The sequence below is a fragment of the Halichoerus grypus genome, chromosome 1 (assembly GCF_964656455.1).
Source record: "Halichoerus grypus chromosome 1, mHalGry1.hap1.1, whole genome shotgun sequence".
Lineage (NCBI taxonomy): Eukaryota > Metazoa > Chordata > Mammalia > Carnivora > Phocidae > Halichoerus > Halichoerus grypus.
The window spans coordinates 6373652-6393284 of NC_135712.1; the positions used below are offsets into that span (position 1 = coordinate 6373652).

At 43.2% G+C, this 19633-nt stretch overlaps 1 protein-coding gene across 4 annotated transcripts in view; it reads left to right on the forward strand.

Moving 5' to 3' along the window:
• The first annotated feature begins 961 nt into the window (after positions 1-961).
• BRWD1 (bromodomain and WD repeat domain containing 1) overlaps positions 962-19633 on the forward strand; it is a 118038-nt gene continuing 99366 nt past the window's right edge. For all 4 annotated transcript variants that reach the window (XM_036072653.2, XM_036072650.2, XM_036072651.2 and 1 more), the window contains exons 1-4: positions 962-1318; positions 1422-1480; positions 1621-1650; positions 1833-1892. In XM_036072653.2, the coding sequence (XP_035928546.1) occupies positions 1270-1318; positions 1422-1480; positions 1621-1650; positions 1833-1892 (198 nt within the window). In that variant the 5' untranslated portion in view covers positions 962-1269. The remainder of the gene's footprint in view (positions 1319-1421; positions 1481-1620; positions 1651-1832; positions 1893-19633) is intronic.

Consider the following 19633-nt stretch of genomic DNA (forward strand, 5'->3'; position numbering starts at 1 on the left):
TATTACACTGAGTAGGAATTAGAACGACGATGCGTACCCCACGGAGGGTAGGGCTCTTTGCTTTGCTCACTGCTGTGCTTTCGGGCTCAGAATAGGATGCCCCGGACATGCTGAGTGATGAACCCAGTGAGGCCAGAAGCCTAGCACGGCAATTGAGAGAGGCCGAAATCCTCGTCCACTGCTCCAGCTTTGAATCCCAATTACACACGGTTCCCCCCGTGTGTTCCCCCAAGTTTCCTGCTTCTCTTCCTGGGAATGGGCTGCTGCCTGTCGGTACTGCCCGCTTCCTCCCATTCCTTTTCCCCATCCGGCTAAGTCATCGCCGGTTCCAGGCGGCTTTCCCTGACTAGCGAGGTTTACATCCTCTGCGACTTACTGCATTTTCCTTAACCCTTTCTGTCTGCTGGACTGCGGCTCGGTCTTACTTATTCATCCTTCCGTCCCGCGGACGTTTGCCGTGCCCTCCAAGACGCGGACGCGTCCGTGTCCGCGGACCCCAGGCCTCCCCCCCAACCTGTGGCTTCCCCGCATCCGTCCTCTCCTCCCCCGCGAAAGCTTTGCGGGCCGACGTTCTCCGCTCTGCGGGTGGTGCGACTCTCAAGTTCTACGGGTTTCGCGTCCTCCAAGCGAGCGATCTTTCGTGAGGGGCAAACACACCGGCCCCAGACGACTGTCCGAGAAACGTCCCTTCCTAGAGCCCGAAGCGGGCCACCCCGCCAGACCCGCTGCGCGCTCCGGGCCCCCGTGGGGAGCGACTTCGCTCCGGCGGGGGCACGGGAACCTGCCCCACCCCCGCCGCGCCCCCGCCCCCGCGCACCGCCCGACCTCCGCCCCGGCGCCCGCCCCGCCGCGAGCCCGGCCGCCGCGCCGCCGCCTCACAATGGCCGGGGGCCGCCTCACCGCGCGCAGGGATCCCGGCCACGCGCGCTCCCCGCCCCCACCCGCCGCCTGCCCGGGCCCGGGCCTTCGCCCACCCTCCACGTTCCCGTCGCGGCGCCCCTGACACGGGGGAGAGAGAGGCGCAGCCAGCCGCTCTGGTCGCGGCCCCACCGTCGGTCGGACGGGGGCGCCGGGCGGTCGCCGCGCAGGGACTACTTTCTCTCCCGCGGAGGGACTACTTCGCGGAGGCATCGGCGTGGCGGCGCGCACGGCATGGCGGCGGCGGCGGCGCGCCAGAGGTAGAGGGACGCCGGCCCGCTCAGGCCTCGGCGCGGCCTACACGCTTCGCTCGCCCGCTCCCTCGCCGCGTCCCGCGCCCCGCGCCCGGCCATGGCGGAGCCCTCGCCCGCCCGACGCCCGGTGCCCCTCATCGAGTCGGGTAAGACGCGCCGCCCGCGCCCTCCCCGCGGCGCCCCCAGCCCGGCCCGGCCCCCTCCCCGCCGCCGCGCCCGCGCTTGACCCGACTCCCCGTCTTCCCGCAGAGCTGTACTTCCTCATCGCCCGGTACCTATCGGCCGGCCCGTGTCGGAGAGCCGCCCAGGTGAGTGCGGGGCCCGCGGGCGGCGGCGCGGGCCGCCGCGTCCCGGCCCCGGCCCCGCCGCCGCCTGGGTCGCGGGTGGAGGGCGCCGGGTGGACCCGGGTGCCCCCCGCCGTCCTAACTGCGCGTCTCGTCGGCTGCAGGTGCTGGTGCAGGAGCTGGAGCAGTACCAGGTCTGTGCTTCGTGGCGCCCGCCGCGCCCGCCCCGCCGCGTCCCCTCCGTGCCCCCTCCCTACCCTGCCGGGGCCGCTCGCCCAGCTCCCACCCCGGCCCACCCCGCCGCCCCCCGCGCGGCCCGCGGCCCCCCGCCCGGCCCCGCGCGGTGGTCACTCGTGTGCGTGTCGTGCCTTTGCAGTTGCTGCCGAAGAGGTTGGACTGGGAGGGCAACGAGCACAACAGGAGCTACGAGGAATTGGTGAGATTTTTGACATTTCCATCCCCGTGTTTCCGAGCACCCGCTCCCCGCCCCCTTGTCGGGGCTCCTGCTCGTGGGGCGAAGTGGCCGAGCGGTGCTCGGGGGCGACCCCGGGAGAGCGGGACTCCCTCGGCAGGTTTTGTTTTGTTTTGGGGCGGCCAGGTTTGTTTTGGGAGGAAACGGCCCTGGGGGGTGGCTGGCGGGAGGTGGGGGCGACCCTGCGCCGCGGTTTGCGGTGGGGTGTGTCCCCAGGTGCGGCTGCCTATGGTGAGAGCCGGGGGCGCGCGTGCGCGCGGACGGGGTGGGGGGGTAGGTGCCAGCCACTCAGCGAGCTGCTCTCATCCTTCTGTTTTCGTACGCGACTTGTAACTCGACCTCTGATTGGTGTTCCCTCTTTTGCCCCGCCCAGCTCCTCTAACCACTTGTTCCCTAGGAATAGAATCGTTGGTTTCTGAAAGGTGGAGGAATGTTCTTGTCTTGAGCGTGTTTTTCTTGCCCCTCAGCAGCGTCATAAAAATCTTGCTGTTGAGACAGTATGCCGTTCGTCCAGTACTTGTGCTTCTCTAAACTGTACAGTACTTGTTGAGTGCCTGAGAAAACTGACTTCGGTGAATTTCTGTATTGGCCTTGCTGCACGTGACTTAACGTAGGCCCTGCCTCTGCGGCTTCCCCGTTTAGAGCACCGTTAGCGTAGATGATGCTTCTCTGTTCATTGCACCTTGTCAGCTTTTTGAGTTGCTCTCACGATACAGAATTCGGTCTTGCCCACTGGTTTGTCCTATGAAATAAAACAATCTTCAGGAAAATATTTTTGCCAACTTGTGTGTTAGGAGAAAGGATTTCGTTAGTTACCAGGCTGTATCGGCATCTTGTATGAGCCAAACAACTGAGGACGAATCGGAATCTCCTGAATGATCTATTACCACAGTTCCAGTACTTGTAACAGGATTTGGTAGTAGGATACGATCACTTCTTGGATTAAACAAAAGGACAAAAAGTAAGCGGGGACTTGTCATCTGTATATGAACAGTTAAGTATTATTGACAAAGTCTGGAGAAAGGATTTTATCTCAGTCATCAATTGTAATATTTACTGATGTAGAGTTTTTTGAAGCAAACACTTAAAAGTGAATAGTATTTCCAAGAAAGTTCTAAAAATTCTGCATCATGACAGAATTGAATTTGTTATTTTGATATTTAAGTCTGGGAAACGTTTAAAGGACTACTTGTTTTACACCTTCTGGTGAGAGAAAAAAGTGTTATCAGGGAAGCAGAAGTGCATTATTGACAGTGCAGTTGTGCTGTGGAAGAGATAATTGTGTAAATTTTGAGATGCTATAACTACTGGAAAACTTTTTAAATATTACATTTTTGGCTTTTCTGTTAGAATTGCTTGAAATCCTACTTAAAATTCTGCTTAGAATTACCCCAAATCTCTGTGTTCCATTCCTGTGGTGTGGCTGTGAGCCAGGTCATCTCTCATCACCTAGCTCATTGGGTCTGGTGGAAATCCTCTTTGTCCTTTGCCTTCCCCTGCCTCTACCCTCTCCTAGCTCTAAGTGACAGAGGATGAGCTTCCTTTTTTTTTTTTTTTAAAGATTTTATTTATTTATTTGACAGAGAGATATCAAAAGCAGGAACACAAGCAGGGGGAGTGGGAGAGGGAGAAGCAGGCTTCCCACTGAGCAGGGAGCCCGATGTGGAGCTCGATCCCAGGACTCTGGGACCATGACCTGAGCTGAAGGCAGACCCTTAACGACCGAGCCACCCAGGATGAGCATCTTGTATACAGGAGAGTTTTTTTTTTGTCGGAGTACGTGAGTAGCTTCTAGTTCTCCAAACCAAGTCCGCTTTTCTTTCAATTAAGCAGTATTTCAGATATACACAAATTGGAATAATGAAATGAACCCCGTTGCCAATTTGCTATCTTTACTTTGGCTTCTATTTGAAGTATTTTTTTTTATAAATTACGAGTGGAAATCTTCAAACAGAAAAATAAGAGTAATGAACCATCCACTAGGTACTCCTTATCAGCCTCAGTGATTAGCAAAGAATGTTGCATCTGTTAGCTCCCTCCCCTAGGCTGTATTGTTTTAAAGCAAATTCCAGACATTCCTTTATTTTATTGGTTAATATGCTGAAGTATTTTAAAGTAAATCTAGACATTATATTTCCTCTCAATTCTGCCGAGTGCATCTCGAAAAAAATTGAAGGACTATTTCTTAGACCACCACAGTGCCAGTGTCTGTCACACTTACAATCCAAAGAATAATATTCTTTGATGATACATATGTGGTTTTATTTATATATCTAGATCATATTCAGATTTCCTCTTGTTCCTTGGATTTCTTTTTATATTTAGTTAGAATTGGGCTTCAGGCAAGGTCCATGTGTTGTACTGAAATTATTTTCCATCTCTTTTTTATCTTCCATAGTTTTTTCTCCTGTGCCATTGATTTCCTGAAGAAACTTGAGTTGGTCTAAGTGTTTCACCTTCGGGTTTTGTCTGATAGTTTCTTTATGCTGTTTGTTTCCTTGTGCTGTTAAATTTACTCCTTTTTCTCAGTTCTCATTCTTGGATCAGAGCCATCTGGGAACCTTTTAAAATCTGAATACTCAGGCCACGTCTCACACTAGTTAAATCAGAATTTTTGTGTTGGGACTGGACGTTGGTAGTTTTTGAAACGTTTGAGGTGATTCCAGAGTCACTGCATACAAAGTTACAGTTTATCTTAGACTTGGGACCATGTTGTCACTCCAACCTGTACTGTGGAAGCAAGAGTATTTTTGTTATTTCTTGAAAGAATTGAGACTACTTATCTGCATTAGCAGTTGGGCCTGTGAATTTGTAAAATGTAATTGGGGTATTCATGATTTATAGGTGGTGAACATGAAAGAGGAAGAAGGAAATGGAGCTATGGAATGGGGCACAGGAGTAAGGACCTAATTTGTAAAGAAGGAGCATGTTTAAATAGGCGAACGTGATTCGAGAGACTTACTAATTGAGTAACATGCAATTTTGTAGGTCACTGTCTTCCTTAACCAGTAAATAAAATCAGGAAATCCTTACATTGGAGCCTCTTGTTAGAGAATTTATTGTCATTATGCTTTTTCTTTTAAATAATGTTTAATAGGCCTTTAAGGAAAAAAAGTTATTTGTATTGAAATACAAAGTCGAGGGGCGCCTGGGTGGCTCTCAGGACCTGGAGATCATGACCTGAGCCGAAGGCAGATGCTTAACCATCTGAGCCACCCAGGCGCCCCAAAGATAATAGTAATTGTATCAAAGCATTGTTGTAAACATGGAAAAAAAATGGCTTAACGATGCTTGGCATGCAGTAATAATCAGCACTTAAAAGTAACGATGTTGGGGGTGCCTGGGTGGCTCAGCTGTTAGGCGTCTGCCTTCGGCTCAGGTCATGGTCCCAGGGTCCTGGGATCGAGCCCCGCATTGGGCTCCCTGCTCCGCGGGAGGCCTGCTTCTCCCTCTCCCACTCCCCCTGCTTGTGTTCCCTCTCTCGCTGTGTCTCTCTCTGTCGAATAAATAAATAAAAATCTTAAAAAAAAAAAAAAAAAGTAACGATGTTGGTAAGATGACAAGGCCTAATTGGGTAGACTTCCCTTTTGCTTAATTTATATTTGTAGGGTCTAAATGAGATAACAAAATACAGTCTCTTTTGGCTCTTATGTCTGAATGAATGATACCTGCTATTTACCCATTTATGGGTGAACACATTGTGGGCTGGGGAACTAATGGTGCCTTCTAGCTAGGTGCTGAATAATGGTAGTGGTGGTGTTATCTATGAGTCCCTTAGCCTTGACTGTGCTACTTTATTTAAGCTCTCCATGCTGCGTAGGGCTTGAACTCAGTATCCTGAGATCAAGAGCGTGCTCTACCCTGCTTTGAAAGAGGATAGTTATTAATTACTTTGTTTTCAGAGGCTCACATCCTAACAGTTATTTGCATCTAAGGGACAAAAGTCACATGAAATTTTTTCCTTTCATGTTGTCTAAATCCTTAGAGATTTTTGCCATTTGGCTCTCTTGGTGTCTGAGAGGGATTGTTACAATCTCCATCCGTAACTGTAGAGTTGTCTTTTTACTTTTTCCAGTTCTTTATGTATGTTAGTGGGTACGTACAAATTCATAATTGTTATCTTCCTATTGAATTAACTTTTTTAGAGCAGTTTTAGGTTCATAGCAAAATTGAGCACTGTCCCCTGTAAGTGCACAGCCTCCCTTGTTTTCTGCATTCCCCAGAATGGTACGTTTGCTGCGGTCAATGAACCTATATTGACCCCCCGTAATTACCCAAGTCCATAGTTTACATTAGGGTTCTTTTGTATTTACAGTGGGTACTCTTGGTGTTGTGCATTTTGTGGGTTTAGACAAATGACACATATCCACTAATACAGTATCATACAGATACTGCCCAGAAATCCTCTGTGCTATACCTAATTATCCTTCTCTCCCTCCTAACCACTGATCTTTTTACTATTCCCATAGTTTTGCCTTTTCCAGAATTTGACCTTTTTTTTTTAAAAAAAAAAATTAGGAAATGTTCTTTCTTTCTCTCATAATAGCTTCTTATCTCAAAGTCTGACTTGGCCTTAGTACAGCCAGCCCTGCTTTCTCTCTGTTAGTGATGGCATAGTGCATCTTTTTCTGTCCTTTTACTTTTAGTAAAGCAAACATTTTCCCGCGTCTCATTTTCTAAGTATGTCTCCTGTAAACAGCATGTAGTTTTATTATTCAGTCTTCTCCTTGGAGTTTTTAGTTATAATTTAAGTAATTAATATAATTACTTAAATAAAATTGTGTGAAGTCTACCAGGTATCTTTTATATGTTCCCATCTCTTTATTTCTCTTCTCTTTTGGATTAATTATTATACTATTCTTTATTGCTTTTTAGGTATATATCCTTTTATTATTTTAGTGGTTACCCTAGAGGTTACAATATGTGTTGACCATTTAGTTATTTTACCACTTCCCAAGTAAATGAGATTGAAACTGTTAATTCTTACTCTCCTGTCCTTTGGGCTATTAATCATATTTTACTTTTATATATGTTATAAATTTTTCCAGATGTTACTGCTGTTGTTTTAAAGTTAATACTCATTTGCTTATTCACCGTCTACCTTTTCTGGTATTTTCAGTTCTTTCCTATCTTCCCATGTATCTTATCTGTGATTATTTTTCTTCAGTTTGGACAACTTACTCTGTTACTTCTTTTAATGAAGTTTTGTTGACAATGGCTTTGGTTTTCCTTTTTCTTATTTATTTTTGGTTTGAAACATTTTTGTTTTGTCTTTATTTTTAAAAGTTGTTTTAAAGGTGAAATTCCTGTTGGTGCTTTTTTTTTTCCTTCCCTTTCAGCTCATTAATAGTGAAAAATTGGCAGTCTTACTATTTTTTCTTTCAAGATAATGCTTTTTTTTTTTTCTGGCTGCTTTTTAAGATTTTCATTTTGTTTTTGATTTTTAGCAGTTTTACTGTGATGTACCATAGTTGTTATCTGTTCCTGCATGACAGGTTACCCCAAAACTTAGTGGTTTAAAACAACGCAGATTTATTTTTAATTATTCCAGAATTTATGTAAATTAGAAGTCCAGGCACAGCTGAGCTGAGTCATTTCGGTCTTTATCAAGGTTGCAGTCCAGGTGTTGGCCAGCTCTGGGGTTTCAACTGAAGACTTGATTGTAGGTAAGGTGAGGGTCTGTTTCCAAGCTCACCTGGTTTTTGCTAGATTCAGTTCTCGGTTTGTTGGACTGAAGTCTCGGTTCTAGTTGTCTGTTGGCTGTCCTCAGTTCCTTGCCACTTGTCTATCCAGCAGGGCAGCTTGCATCTTCAAAAGGTGAAAGCTGAATAGGGAATAATAATCTGCTAGTAAGACAGAAGTCACAGTAATGGAAGTGGTATCCCCTCAGTGTTAAGTGTATTCTTTTGGTTAGAAATAACTTACTCTAGGGGAAGGGATTTGGGATTTCACAAGGTTGTCAGTACTAGGAGGTGGGGATCATTGGAGGCCACGTCAAAAGTTTGCTACTACATGCACCTAAGTAGGATTCTTTGCATTTACTCTGCTTGAGGTTGTTCAAACTTCTCGAATCTGTGGGATATCAAATTGTCTAATGTGTAATTAAAGTCCTAAATGGAAAGAATAAGATTGGGGCAGAAGAAATATTTTGAAGAGATAATGGCTGAGCATTTTCAACATCGGGGCCTTCTCTGGGTCCACTGTTGACTACTCCCTCTCTTGATCAGGGGTCGTGTTTGGCTTTGTGTATCCCATCATCTTTTGAAGTATGCTGGGCAAAGAGTAGAGGTTGAGGTAATACAGTTAGCCCTAGTAAAGGATGCACCCTTTTACTCTCAAGTTCTTAATGTGAGAGGCTGGGTGAATCTAATTTGTGTCCTATCTGGTTGTCTCTGGGTTCTGTGGCAGCTATAGGTACATTTGGTTCATCACTAGCTTCACATAGTTTAAGGATTGGATCAGGATTTTCCCTTCCAGCAGAGTTTGGGGTTTGGGCACTGGTGAGATTTCTGAGCGAGCGAGTGACCGATCTATTTTTTTAAGTAGGTTCCACATTCAGCATGGAGCCCAACACAGGGTCTGAACTCCCGGAGACGTCTATATTTTATAGCCAGGTTGCTAGCTTCCCAAACCTTGAAAGAGCTTGCTCTGTTTTATAGTCCAATTGCCAGCTTTTGGGTTGCTGAGATCTCTTTGCTCTCCAGTTGGGCCCTTGGCTTTCTACTCTATTTTCCTATCCCTAGCCTTCAGAGGGCCTCTGGAGTGCACTAGGTGTGGACTGGGTCTCCCCCAGCTGCTCTGCATCCCGTTTTTGGCCCTTTGCAATTGATGAAGGCCCGTGGGGAGAATTGGGGTGGTGTAGACCCTCTTGACTGAGGGCCCTCAGCATTCTCATCAGGCCTCAGACATGCCAGCCCACAGATGGCTGTGAAGTTTAAAAGTTTGGCAGGTTTTTCCTTATTCTCATCTGTGGTCAGTTTTTCCTGCCTCTCTGCTAGGGATGAAAGCAGCTCTGAATCTTTTTCTGGTCACAGAAGGGCTCACCAGTTTCTGGGGCGTAGTTGATGTCAACTTGTTTTCTCAGCTCTTTGATGGGTTTAAAAATTATTTTCTTTCTTTTTTTTTAAAGATTTTATTTTATTTATTTGACAGAGACACAGCAAGAGAGGGAACACAAGCAGGGGGAGTGGGAGAGGGAGAACCAGGCTTCCCGCCGAGCAGGGAGCCGGATGCGGGGCTTGATCCCAGGACCCTGGGACCATGACCTGAGCCGAAGGCAGACGCTTAACGACTGAGCCACCCAGGCGCCCCTAAAAATTACTTTCAAGCTAGACCAACCTGTTCTCATTGTTAAAGTGAGGGCAGTAGCCTCACACATTATCTCCTTTTAATAGTTGAAATAAATGACTACTTTCAACTTAACAAAATTACGTGGGACATGTAACTGTCTGCAGTCCTCTTTGGGTACACTTAATTGTCCTTCCTGGCACATAGTCGGCTCTCACTGTTCATTGAAAGAATTAATGTGGGTGGCCTAATGCTTAGTATATTTTTCTGTTGAGAACCAGCCATCACCAGTTTGGTCAGTTTGGTTATTAAATGATTTTTTTTTTTTCTATGATCTTTGATTTCTTAAAATCTCTCCGAGACATGGGCTTCATTTGTAGGTCAGAGCAGTGTTCAGCACTGGAATGGCTGTGAGATACATGGAAGTTGTACATCCCTTTTTTAAGTTCCTTAGACTATTTCAGTAGGAAGGTACAAAATAGCATCTTTGAGTCATATTGACTCTCTTTCCTTTATTATGTAGAAATGCAAAAGTGGCATTTTGAACACAAAACTTTTGTGTTACAGTTAAGTAATACCATAGCAGCGCAGGATGAATTGTGTGCGCAGTATTTAGAATTTGGCCGAGACTTTGACTTGCTTATTATTTGTAATGGGGTAGGTGAATGAGATTTGGATGGGAGACTCTTTAACTGCTTAGAAAAAAATTCTCTATGTTGATTTTAATCAGTTTGCATATATTTGGCTTTAAAAACTTCTAGGGGCCACTTTGGCTCTAAATCTCTTCAGATACTCCTTGATTATCTTGTTAACGTGCCATTTTTATTAGGATGCAGTATAGCCAATTGCAAGGATCCAGTGATGCTGGAGAGTTGTGAACTAGACAGCCAGGGTTCTTATTTTTAGCTTTGTCGTTTCTTAGCTCTTTGCTTCTGGGCAAGTTATTTAATGCCCGTGCCTGCGTTTTCTCATCTGTAAAATGCAGATGAGTAGTTTGGGGATATAGTAAGTTAGTCTATGTGAAGTACTTAGAACAGTGTCAGGTAGAAATCACTGTGTACATGTTAGCTATTATCATTAATGTAGTGAAGAGTTAAATTAGTCAAAACCTTAAAAGCCTTAGAAGTGTACCTTGTACATTGTTAAGTGTGCAGTATTACCTATTCTTTTTGCAAATGTGGAATCTGAAGTCTTAGAAAGTACCCTGTCCAAGGGCCCGTAACTAGTTAGGTAGGGCCAACTAGTACTTTTAACCACACTGCCTGAGGGTCAGGAGAGTCTACTACCCCCCCTTACTTTAGTTTCTGTTAGTTAAACTATCATTGGTATATTTTAGGCTGGATTCCACATTGAGAAACTTTTGCTGGAGAAAGACTTTGTGGTAGAGCCTCAATTTAAAGCCTTACATTTTGCCCATATTAAATTTTGCCCATATTTATATGTAAATGTTTGAGGATCTTGGTAGTGGTCTTTATGGGGGGGGTAACTGAAAAGTGATGTAATTAATTAGTTCGTCTTTTCTCTGTGATCTGACCAAAAAGTGTCCTAATATTAAATAAAAATTGCTGTTTATTGTAGAATATTTAGAAAATGCAAAAGCAAAGAAAAAATAGAAAATCATGAGAGCGAGAGGTGTTTATTTTTCTTCATATACGCTAAAAAAATAGGATCTTTTTTTGAGAGCGCATGAGAGCGTGAAGGGGGGAGGGGCAGAAGGAGAGGGAGAAGCAGGCTCCTCACTGAGCAGGGAGACCAGCCCGCCGCCAACGCCGTTGCTTGATCCCGGTACCTGGGATCATGACCTGAGCCAAAGGCAGATGCTTCACTGACTGAGCCACCCAGGCGCCCCCCAAAATAGGATCTTTAAAAAGATAATATTTTGTGAATTCCTTTCCATTTCTCTAGAAAATTTTATCTAACCTTTTGTTTGTTGGACCTTTGGTTGGTTTCTAGGTTTTTTTGCTGTTAGTGATTCTGTGGATACCAAAGTAAGATCTGTGTATCTGTGCATTTATTTACATCTTCTATAATTGTCATTTATCATAAATTTCTAGAAACTTAACCATTGAGTAAAATGGTTTGTGTTTTTTTTAAAGTTTATTTATTTATATGTAAATAATGAGCTCTGCACCCAAGGTGGGGCAGGAACTCATGACTCCCAAGACCTAGAATCCCATGCTCTTCTGACTGAGCCAGCCAGGTGCCCCTCAGTAGCTAATGTTTGAGTCATTTTTTGCCAAGTACTGCACAAAAGTTAAGAGCTTTAACCTGTATAATCTCACTCACTTTTAGCAATCCTGTTACCTTGTCTATATTGTGATTTCCTGTTTGAGATGAAACTGAAAGGGATAAGTAGCTTTAGTGAGGTTACATTCCTAGGGGGCAGGTCCAGCTGCAAGCCCACTGTGTGTGATACTCATTCATGAATGTATGATGCATTTATTCAGTAAGTGAAAGGCTATTGTATTCAAGGTTCCAGGGAGACCAGTGTGGATGAGATGGACAAGGCTCCTGGTTTCCTGGGGCTTTACACCCTAGGGGTAACCAGAAGTAGCAGGCAAGTTACTGTAATACAAATTCACATTTGTATGGGGATGGGGATTGGGGGGGGGGTGGGGAGGGACAGCTTTTGTCCATGGGGTGACACTTGTCTTGAAGGATGAAGAAGGAAAGTGAAGCCATGAGAGGATCAGAGTTGCCGTCAGTCTTAAAAACCTGCATAGCTCTTTGCCGCATCTACTGCAAGAATGAAGACCATTGTCAGCAATCAGACTGTCGACATTTCAGAAGATGTCAACATCACTCTGAATGATACAGTGTTACTATGAAGGGCCCCAGAGGAACCCTGAGAAGGGACTTCAGTCACATCAATGTAGAACTCAGTCTCCTTGGAGGAAAGAGAAGAGGCTCTGAGTTGACAGATGGTGGGAGCTAGAACAGAACTGGCTCCTGTCCGCACTATGTGTAGTCCTGTACACAAGGTGATCGAGGGTGTTACACTGGCCTCCTGTTACAGGGTGAGGTCTGTGTACGCTCCCTTCCCCGTCAACGTCGTTACTCAGGAGAGTAGTTCTCTTGTGGAAATCTGAAATTTCTTGAGTGAAAAATATATCTACAGGGTGTGAATGAGGCCAGGTGTCGCTTTCTTGTATCTCAAGCCCAGGAAGATGAGTTAATTCTTGAAGGAAATGACATTGAACTTGTATCAAACTCAGTTGCTTGGATTTAGCACAACCGGTAAAAACAAGGATACCAGAAAATTTTGGGATGGTAACTATGTTTCTGAAAAAGGAACAGTTCAGCAGGCTGATGAATAAGATTTAAGTTGTCTAGTTATAGAAACAGCAAGATGCCAGTTGATTTTTCAGACTTAATTTGTGATATTTTAAAGATGTAATAAAAGCTGTACTGATTGGGGGCTTTTTCTTAAACGAATAATCCTTTCCAACTATTTGGCAATTAAACCATCGCAGAAGTAAAAAAACAAAGAAAACCCTGCATAACCTCTGACCCAGCAGTTACATGCTTAAGACTTGTTTTTTTAAGGAAGTTTGTTTTGTGCCTGTTGATAATTCATCTTTTCTGAATTGCCTTTTTATATCTCTTACCTGCTTTTCTACTGCTGTCTTCCCATTTTGTAAGAATTCTTCATCTCTCTAGGTTCCTTTAGTCGGCCACATGTTCTAGGTTCCTGTCCAAGCTTGCAGGCTGCTTTTAGTTTTGTTGGGAGCTTTTTTTTTTTTTGGAGCTTTTGTTTTTACGGAGGTTTAAGATTTTTACTTTGGTTACATCTGTTAATCTTTATTTTGTCTTTAGGGTTGTCCTTAAAGCCCTTCTGCACTCCAAAAATTAATATTATAAAAGGCAGTATTATGTATCTATTCATCGTTATTATTTTCCAGTCCATATGTAGTTCCTTTGTAATGTCTTTATGTTCAGTTGATTTGAGCGTATGGTTGGTGTGAGGTATGAATCTAGCCTTTTCTAAACTGTCAGTTTGCAAGTACCATTTGAGTCTTCTGTCCTTTCTCTACAGGGACTGTCGTCGTCATCATGTACTACATTTTTGCTGGCCTTCATCTAGACTTTCTTCTCTGTTTCTGTAACATTCTATACTGTGTTAGTGATCAGATTTTATAATACATTTCTTATTAAAATGGTTTATCAGATTCCCTTTGCTCAGCATTTTAGCTCAAAAAGAAGATGATCCTTAAATACACAGTGTTATGTTTTCAGCCAATTTGAAAGGAATTGAACCAGTAGCTGTGCAGCCATGGATCCTTTTTGGCTCGTTACTCAGTGGGGGACTAATATTTCTATTCTGAATGATTTAATTGTATTTACTTAAGAATTCATACATTTCAGGACTCTGCAGCTGAACCTAGAATCTGTATCAAGTGCAGGGCTTTTATTTGACTTTTTGTAAGCTCTTGTTTTGTTTGTATTGAGTTTTATGAATTTGCTTTAAAGACATAGCTGAAATGAATAGGTTTTATTTCTCTTGGTCTTTTAGAATATGGCAGACTTCTTTTTTTTTTAATTTTTATTGTTATGTTAATCACCATACCTTACATCATTAGTTTTTGATGTAGTGTTCCATGATTCATTATTTGCGTATAACACCCAGTGCTCCATGCAGAACGTGCCCTCTTTAATACCCATCACCAGGCTAACCCATCCTCCCACCCCCCTCCCCTCTGGAACCCTCAGTTTGTTTTTCACAGTCCATCGTCTCTCATGGTTCATATCCCCCTCCGATTCCCCTCCCTTCATTCTTCCCCTCCTGCTATCTTTTTTTTTTTAAACATACAATGTATTATTTGTTTCAGAGGTACAGGTCTGTGATTCAACAGTCTTGCACAATTCACAGCACTCACCATAGCACATACCCTCCCCAGTGTCTATCACCCAGCCACCCCATCCCTCCCACCCCCCACCACTCCAGCAACCCTCAGTTTGTTTCCTGAGATAAAGAATTCCTCGTATCAGTGAGGTCATATGATACATGTCTTTCTCTGATTGACTTATTTCGCTCAGCGTAACACCCTCCAGTTCATCCACGTTGTTGCAAATGGCAAAATCTCATTCCTTTTGATGGCTGCACAATATTCCATTGTATATATATACCATATCTTCTTTATCCATTCATCTGTCAATGGATATCTTGGCTCTTTCCAGTTTGGCTATTGTGGACATTGCTGCTATAAACATCGGGGTGCACGTACCCCTTTGGATCCCTACATTTGTATCTTTGGGGTAAATACCCAGTAGTGCAATTGCTGGATCGTAGGGTAGCTCTATTTTCAACTTTTTGAGGAACCTCCATACTGTTTTCCAGAGTGGCTGCACCAGCTTGCATTCCCACCAACAGTGTAGGAGGGTTCCCCTTTCTCCGCATCCCCGCCAACATCTGTCGTTTCCTGACTTGTTAATTTTAGCCATTCTGACTGGTGTGAGGTGATATCTCACTGAGGTTTTGATTTGGATTTCCCTAATGCCAAGCGATGTTGAGCACTTTTTCATGTGTCTGTTGGCCATTTGGATGTCTTCTTTGGAAAAATGTCTGTTCATGTCTTCTGCCCTAGAATATGGCAGACTTCTTGATGAAATGATAAACTAAGTCTGGCTAGAAGATGTTTTGCATTAATATTGAAAACTATGATCTTTACTATGTTCATGTCGCTGAAATTGTTCCTTGACCAGTACTTCACTATTTCATAGCTTCTTTGGGCTGTAGCATACTCATACATTTTGAAATGTCCTGTCTCTTCTGCTTTAATACATCTTGTGAAATATTAAAAAAAACAAAGAGGGTTGACTTTTTGGGGCGTATTTGTCTCTTCATTAAGTTCCATGTAGGACTCAGGCTTTAATTAGTCTTCACACAGGTTTATTTTAATTATGTTCTGCTTAGAAAATTCAGTTACTTTCATATGTTACAACGGAATAATCTCAAGTTTAGTGGTTTCTTTTCAGAAGTCAGCTGATTTATGGATAAAGCCCCTGAGTATTTTGCCTTTTGTATTTTATTCCTTTCAGATGATCTTACTCCCTATTGTGATGGTCAGTCAGAACTCCCTATCAAGAATATCAGAAATCTTAGATTTTCTTCTTCTGAATAATTTGTAATTTGGAAAAAAACAGGGCTTGCTGTTTTGCTAAGTAAGGGAAGAAGAAAATGGTATTAATAGGTTACACAGAATTACTAACTAAGGATATGTCCTCCTTTGGTATTGGCTGAAGCATTAATAGCATTTTCCAGGCAAGCCTCACTTTATGGGATGGCTGGTGGATGAGTTTGCTTCAGATTTTCAAATTGGTGGGCAGTGCTGGTAGGATTGGTGTGATTGCGTAGCACGTGATAGTAGGCTTATGGGATGCTTTACTTGCTTAAAAGCAGGGGCCTAAATAATAAAGTTACAATGATATCTTGTAAGTCTGTAGGTGGAATAGATGCAGTGATTTAATGGTGTCATTAAGGCCTTGGTCTCTGTCTTTTTGATTGGGCAGTTGACATCTTGGCTTTTTTCTCCTCAAACTCTTAGTTTTAATGGTTGCTATCATATCCTAGAAACGTGGGAGGGAAGGGTTCTTTTATTAGGGAGGAGAATTTTTCAGGAACATTGCCCTGCCTCAGAAAGTTTCTTCTCCGTGTCATTGCCCAGGACTACATAGGAGGGTCCTGCCGAAGTCGGGGGAGATAGTGGCTGTAGGGTGAGCAAACCTGGTCTACTCCAGGAAGCTAAAACTAGTTCTTTTTCCTGAATTAAAATCAGTGCTTTTGAGTGAAGGATCTTCATGCCAACACTAGATCATTTCTCTGCCTACGTCCTTTTGGATAACCTGAGGGTTAATCTCTTTTCCCCTTTTACATCTATAGCAATATTTATCTTGCCATTGACTACTAAACATGCATTTCTTTATAAAGCTTAGAAAAGAGGCCAAGAACTTCTGTGGCATCAGAGGCTGAGGGAAATTACTTAAGGAAGACATCAATTTTTTTTATTCTGTATCAAAGACTATGCTGTCACTTCTTATTTCATTGTGGTACTGTATGCCCATTATATAGGAGTTGTGATATGATGTGGTAGTTATGTGTTTTCCCTTGTAAGGTTTCTAGATGTAGTTTAATCGAGGGAAAGCTAATGGTCAGATAGGAACATATTAAAGATATTAAACATTCATTCTAGATCCTGATTAGATTATAGTATCCCAGACTTTACAGAAAAAGCTACTTTCTCCCATAACTTTCCAATTAGACAGGTTATCTAGACCCTGCTACCACTTTGTTGTATAGTTGCTCCCCTGGGCTTGAAGAGGCTCATGCTCACAGCAGTATTTAGTGATAGTGATAGTAACATGGTGATCCTAGGAGTATGGCTGATACACTTTCTGAGAGTGACTGTGGCTACAAAAAATAAGATGGTAGAGAGATTGGCTATTTGATGTTGGAAAGAACTTAGTTCTGGCCTCATTCCTGAGGATGTTGTATAACTGCCTTACTCATTGAAGTCGCTGGTAGAGACTATTACCAGTCTGCGTAGGACTTGAAAATAGTGAAGGAACATTATTTATCGTATTGATTTGGTCAGTATGATACTAACTTAATAATCCAGAACCATTTTCTTTTTTAAAAACATATTTGAGATTGAGAGCGCGTGTGTACACGAGCAATGGGAGGGGCAGAGGGAGAGGGAAAGAATCTCCATGCTCAGTGTGGAGCCCAGTGCTTAGTGTGGAGCCCACCGTGGGGCTGGATCTCATGACCCTGAGATCCTGACCTGAGCTGAAGTCAAGAGTCAGCTAATGCTTAACTGACTGAGCTGCCCAGGTGCCCTTTGTTTTTGTTTTTTAAGATTTTCTCTTTAAGCAATCTCTACACCCAGTGTGAGGCTCACACTCACAGCCATTTTCTGTTCATCATTTTTGTTGCCTGTATTGGGACTAGAACCACCATACTTTCCAGAAATACCTTGTTTTATACAAAAATAGGTTAGCAAACTTCCTCCCCCTTCATCTTTTGATGATTGTGCTAGAATCCTCAGAAATGCAATGAATCTATAATTCTTTTATGGGATTACAGCTGCTGCATGGAATCCATTTCCTACAACACCTGGACTTCGTGTAAGTACACCTGCCTATGTTGAAGCCTCCTATTATTTTAATGATCAGTTTTATTGCTTCTTCAACTCAGGCAGCGAGTGTAATCTAGAACGTTTCCCTTCTAGATCATTTAAGAGATAAAATAAGACCATGTTTAGCACTAGGAAACACTCTGTTTAAAATTTTCTGTCCGTACCTTTTCTATTAGAGAAGTTGTTTTTAGCCATGTCTGTTATAGCTCGCCTTTAAGAACAAGTCTCCACTTAGGAGACAGGCTTGGTTGTGTAACTTCAAAACTTAAAGCCAATTATATAAGTTATCTATCCACCTGGATAGTAGAAATCTTAAAACTATTAGAGTGATTTTGTGCCTTATAGAAGCCATATTGCCATTGCTCAAAGTCATTTTATCTTTCTTAAGCTTTTTAGATACATTATTTAGGTTGGTCAGTGTGAGTACTTCAGTGGGGGGGTTTTGTTTTCAGATTTGCATTGCTGACAAGTTCTTAGATCTGATTTTCTTGGCCCTGTTGGAATTACTTTCTAGTTCCTTCTATCTCTTCCCTTCCATGATGAGCTCATTATCTACAACAGTTTTTGGACTTTCACATGCTGACACTTGGAAGCACAGAGTGCTAATTAGTATTAAGAAACACTTTGATGTCTACTTGAGCTTTGATAGGCCTTTGGAGTTTTGCTGTGGGATATCTGTCAGGGTAGGAAACAAGTCTGGTTGAGAAGTTGAAGATATTTTATTTAGCCTCTTCTGTCATTAGGGCTTATGAACAAATATTTTAAATATTCTATTTACTTGAGAGAAAAAGAGACATAGAGTGGGGGAAATGGGAGGGGCAGAGGGAGAGGGAGAGAATCTCAAGCGGACTCCATGCCGAGCATGGAATCCTATGTGGGGCTCCATCTCACGACCCTGAGACCACGACCTGAGCTGAAATCAAGAGTTGGACACTCAGCTTTTACATCCAGGAAGCGTCAGGTTTAAGCTATGCGATTAAAGAAGCTGAACTAATTGTTCCGATGGATGATAGAAAGCAAGACATGATAATCAAGAAATTAAGGTGATACGGGTGAAGTCCTGTTTGTTTAGAATCTTGTGGTGCACTGCCAAAAGGTGATCTTAAATCTCAACAGCTTGGGTATTGAGTGGCAAATAATGTTCTGGAAACTGTCAGCGAGGTGTTTTCAATATAGGTCTGAATGTTTTTGCCTAACTATGGCGTTTAAGTAGAGAATAAGTGAGCACTTCCTTGCTTGCTATAATTAAATAAAATGCTGGATTCATCTGGGGGGAAAAAAAAGTTGGACACTCCACTGACTGACTGACCTGGGTGCCCCACAACAACTTTATATTGAATCCAGGCTTATTTTATATTTGAAATAATGCATAAGAACCAAAAGTGAGATCTTGAGGTATGTTTCAGATTTTCTTTGGAGCAGGGTTTCTCAGGGAGCTTGAAAAAGTGTAGGGGGCACTGTTGGTGTCGGAGTGGCATGGGGATTACTGTAGGCATTGATGGAACGGAGCCAGGGGCACCGTGTGTCCTGCACCTATGGACAGTCCTGTGCAGGGATGTTTTTGTCTTTCCTCAAATGTTGGTAACGTCACCATTGAGAAACCTCATCTCATGATTGAGAAACCTTAATGCAGCATTAAAGTGTGACATACAGATCAGGTAACATTAGGCATCTTCATGAGTTAAACTTACACAGTAACTTTTGTGTTTTTAACTTTGAAGTACATATGCATATATATATGCATATTTATAAAGGTTCAGGTTGATGAATTTGGATGTGTGTTAATACTGATGAACCCATCACAGTGAAGATAGTGAACATTTGTATCACACCCCAAAATTTCTTCTTCCCCTCTGAAATCTCTCCTGCTTTTCTTTTCTCCCTGCTCCCAGCTACCTCTGATCTGCTTTCTGTCATTATATATTAGTGTGCATTTTCTAGAGTTTTATGTAAATAAAATCATACAGGGTGTACTCTTTTTTCTGGGTTCTTTCAGCATAATTATTTTGAGACTTCATCTCATTGTGTGTTATTAATGATTCATTTAAAATTTAAATTCAATTTAATTAACCTATAGTATATTATTAGTTTCAGAGGTAGAGTTCAGTGATTCATCAGTGGCATATAACACCCAGTGCTCATTCCATCAAGTGCCCTCCTTTAATGCCCATCACCCAGTTACCCCATCCTCCCTCCCACCTCCTGTCCAGCAACCCTCAGTTTATTTCCTAGAGTTTAGCATCTCTCTCTATGGCCTCCCTCTCTGTTTTGGTCTTAATTTTA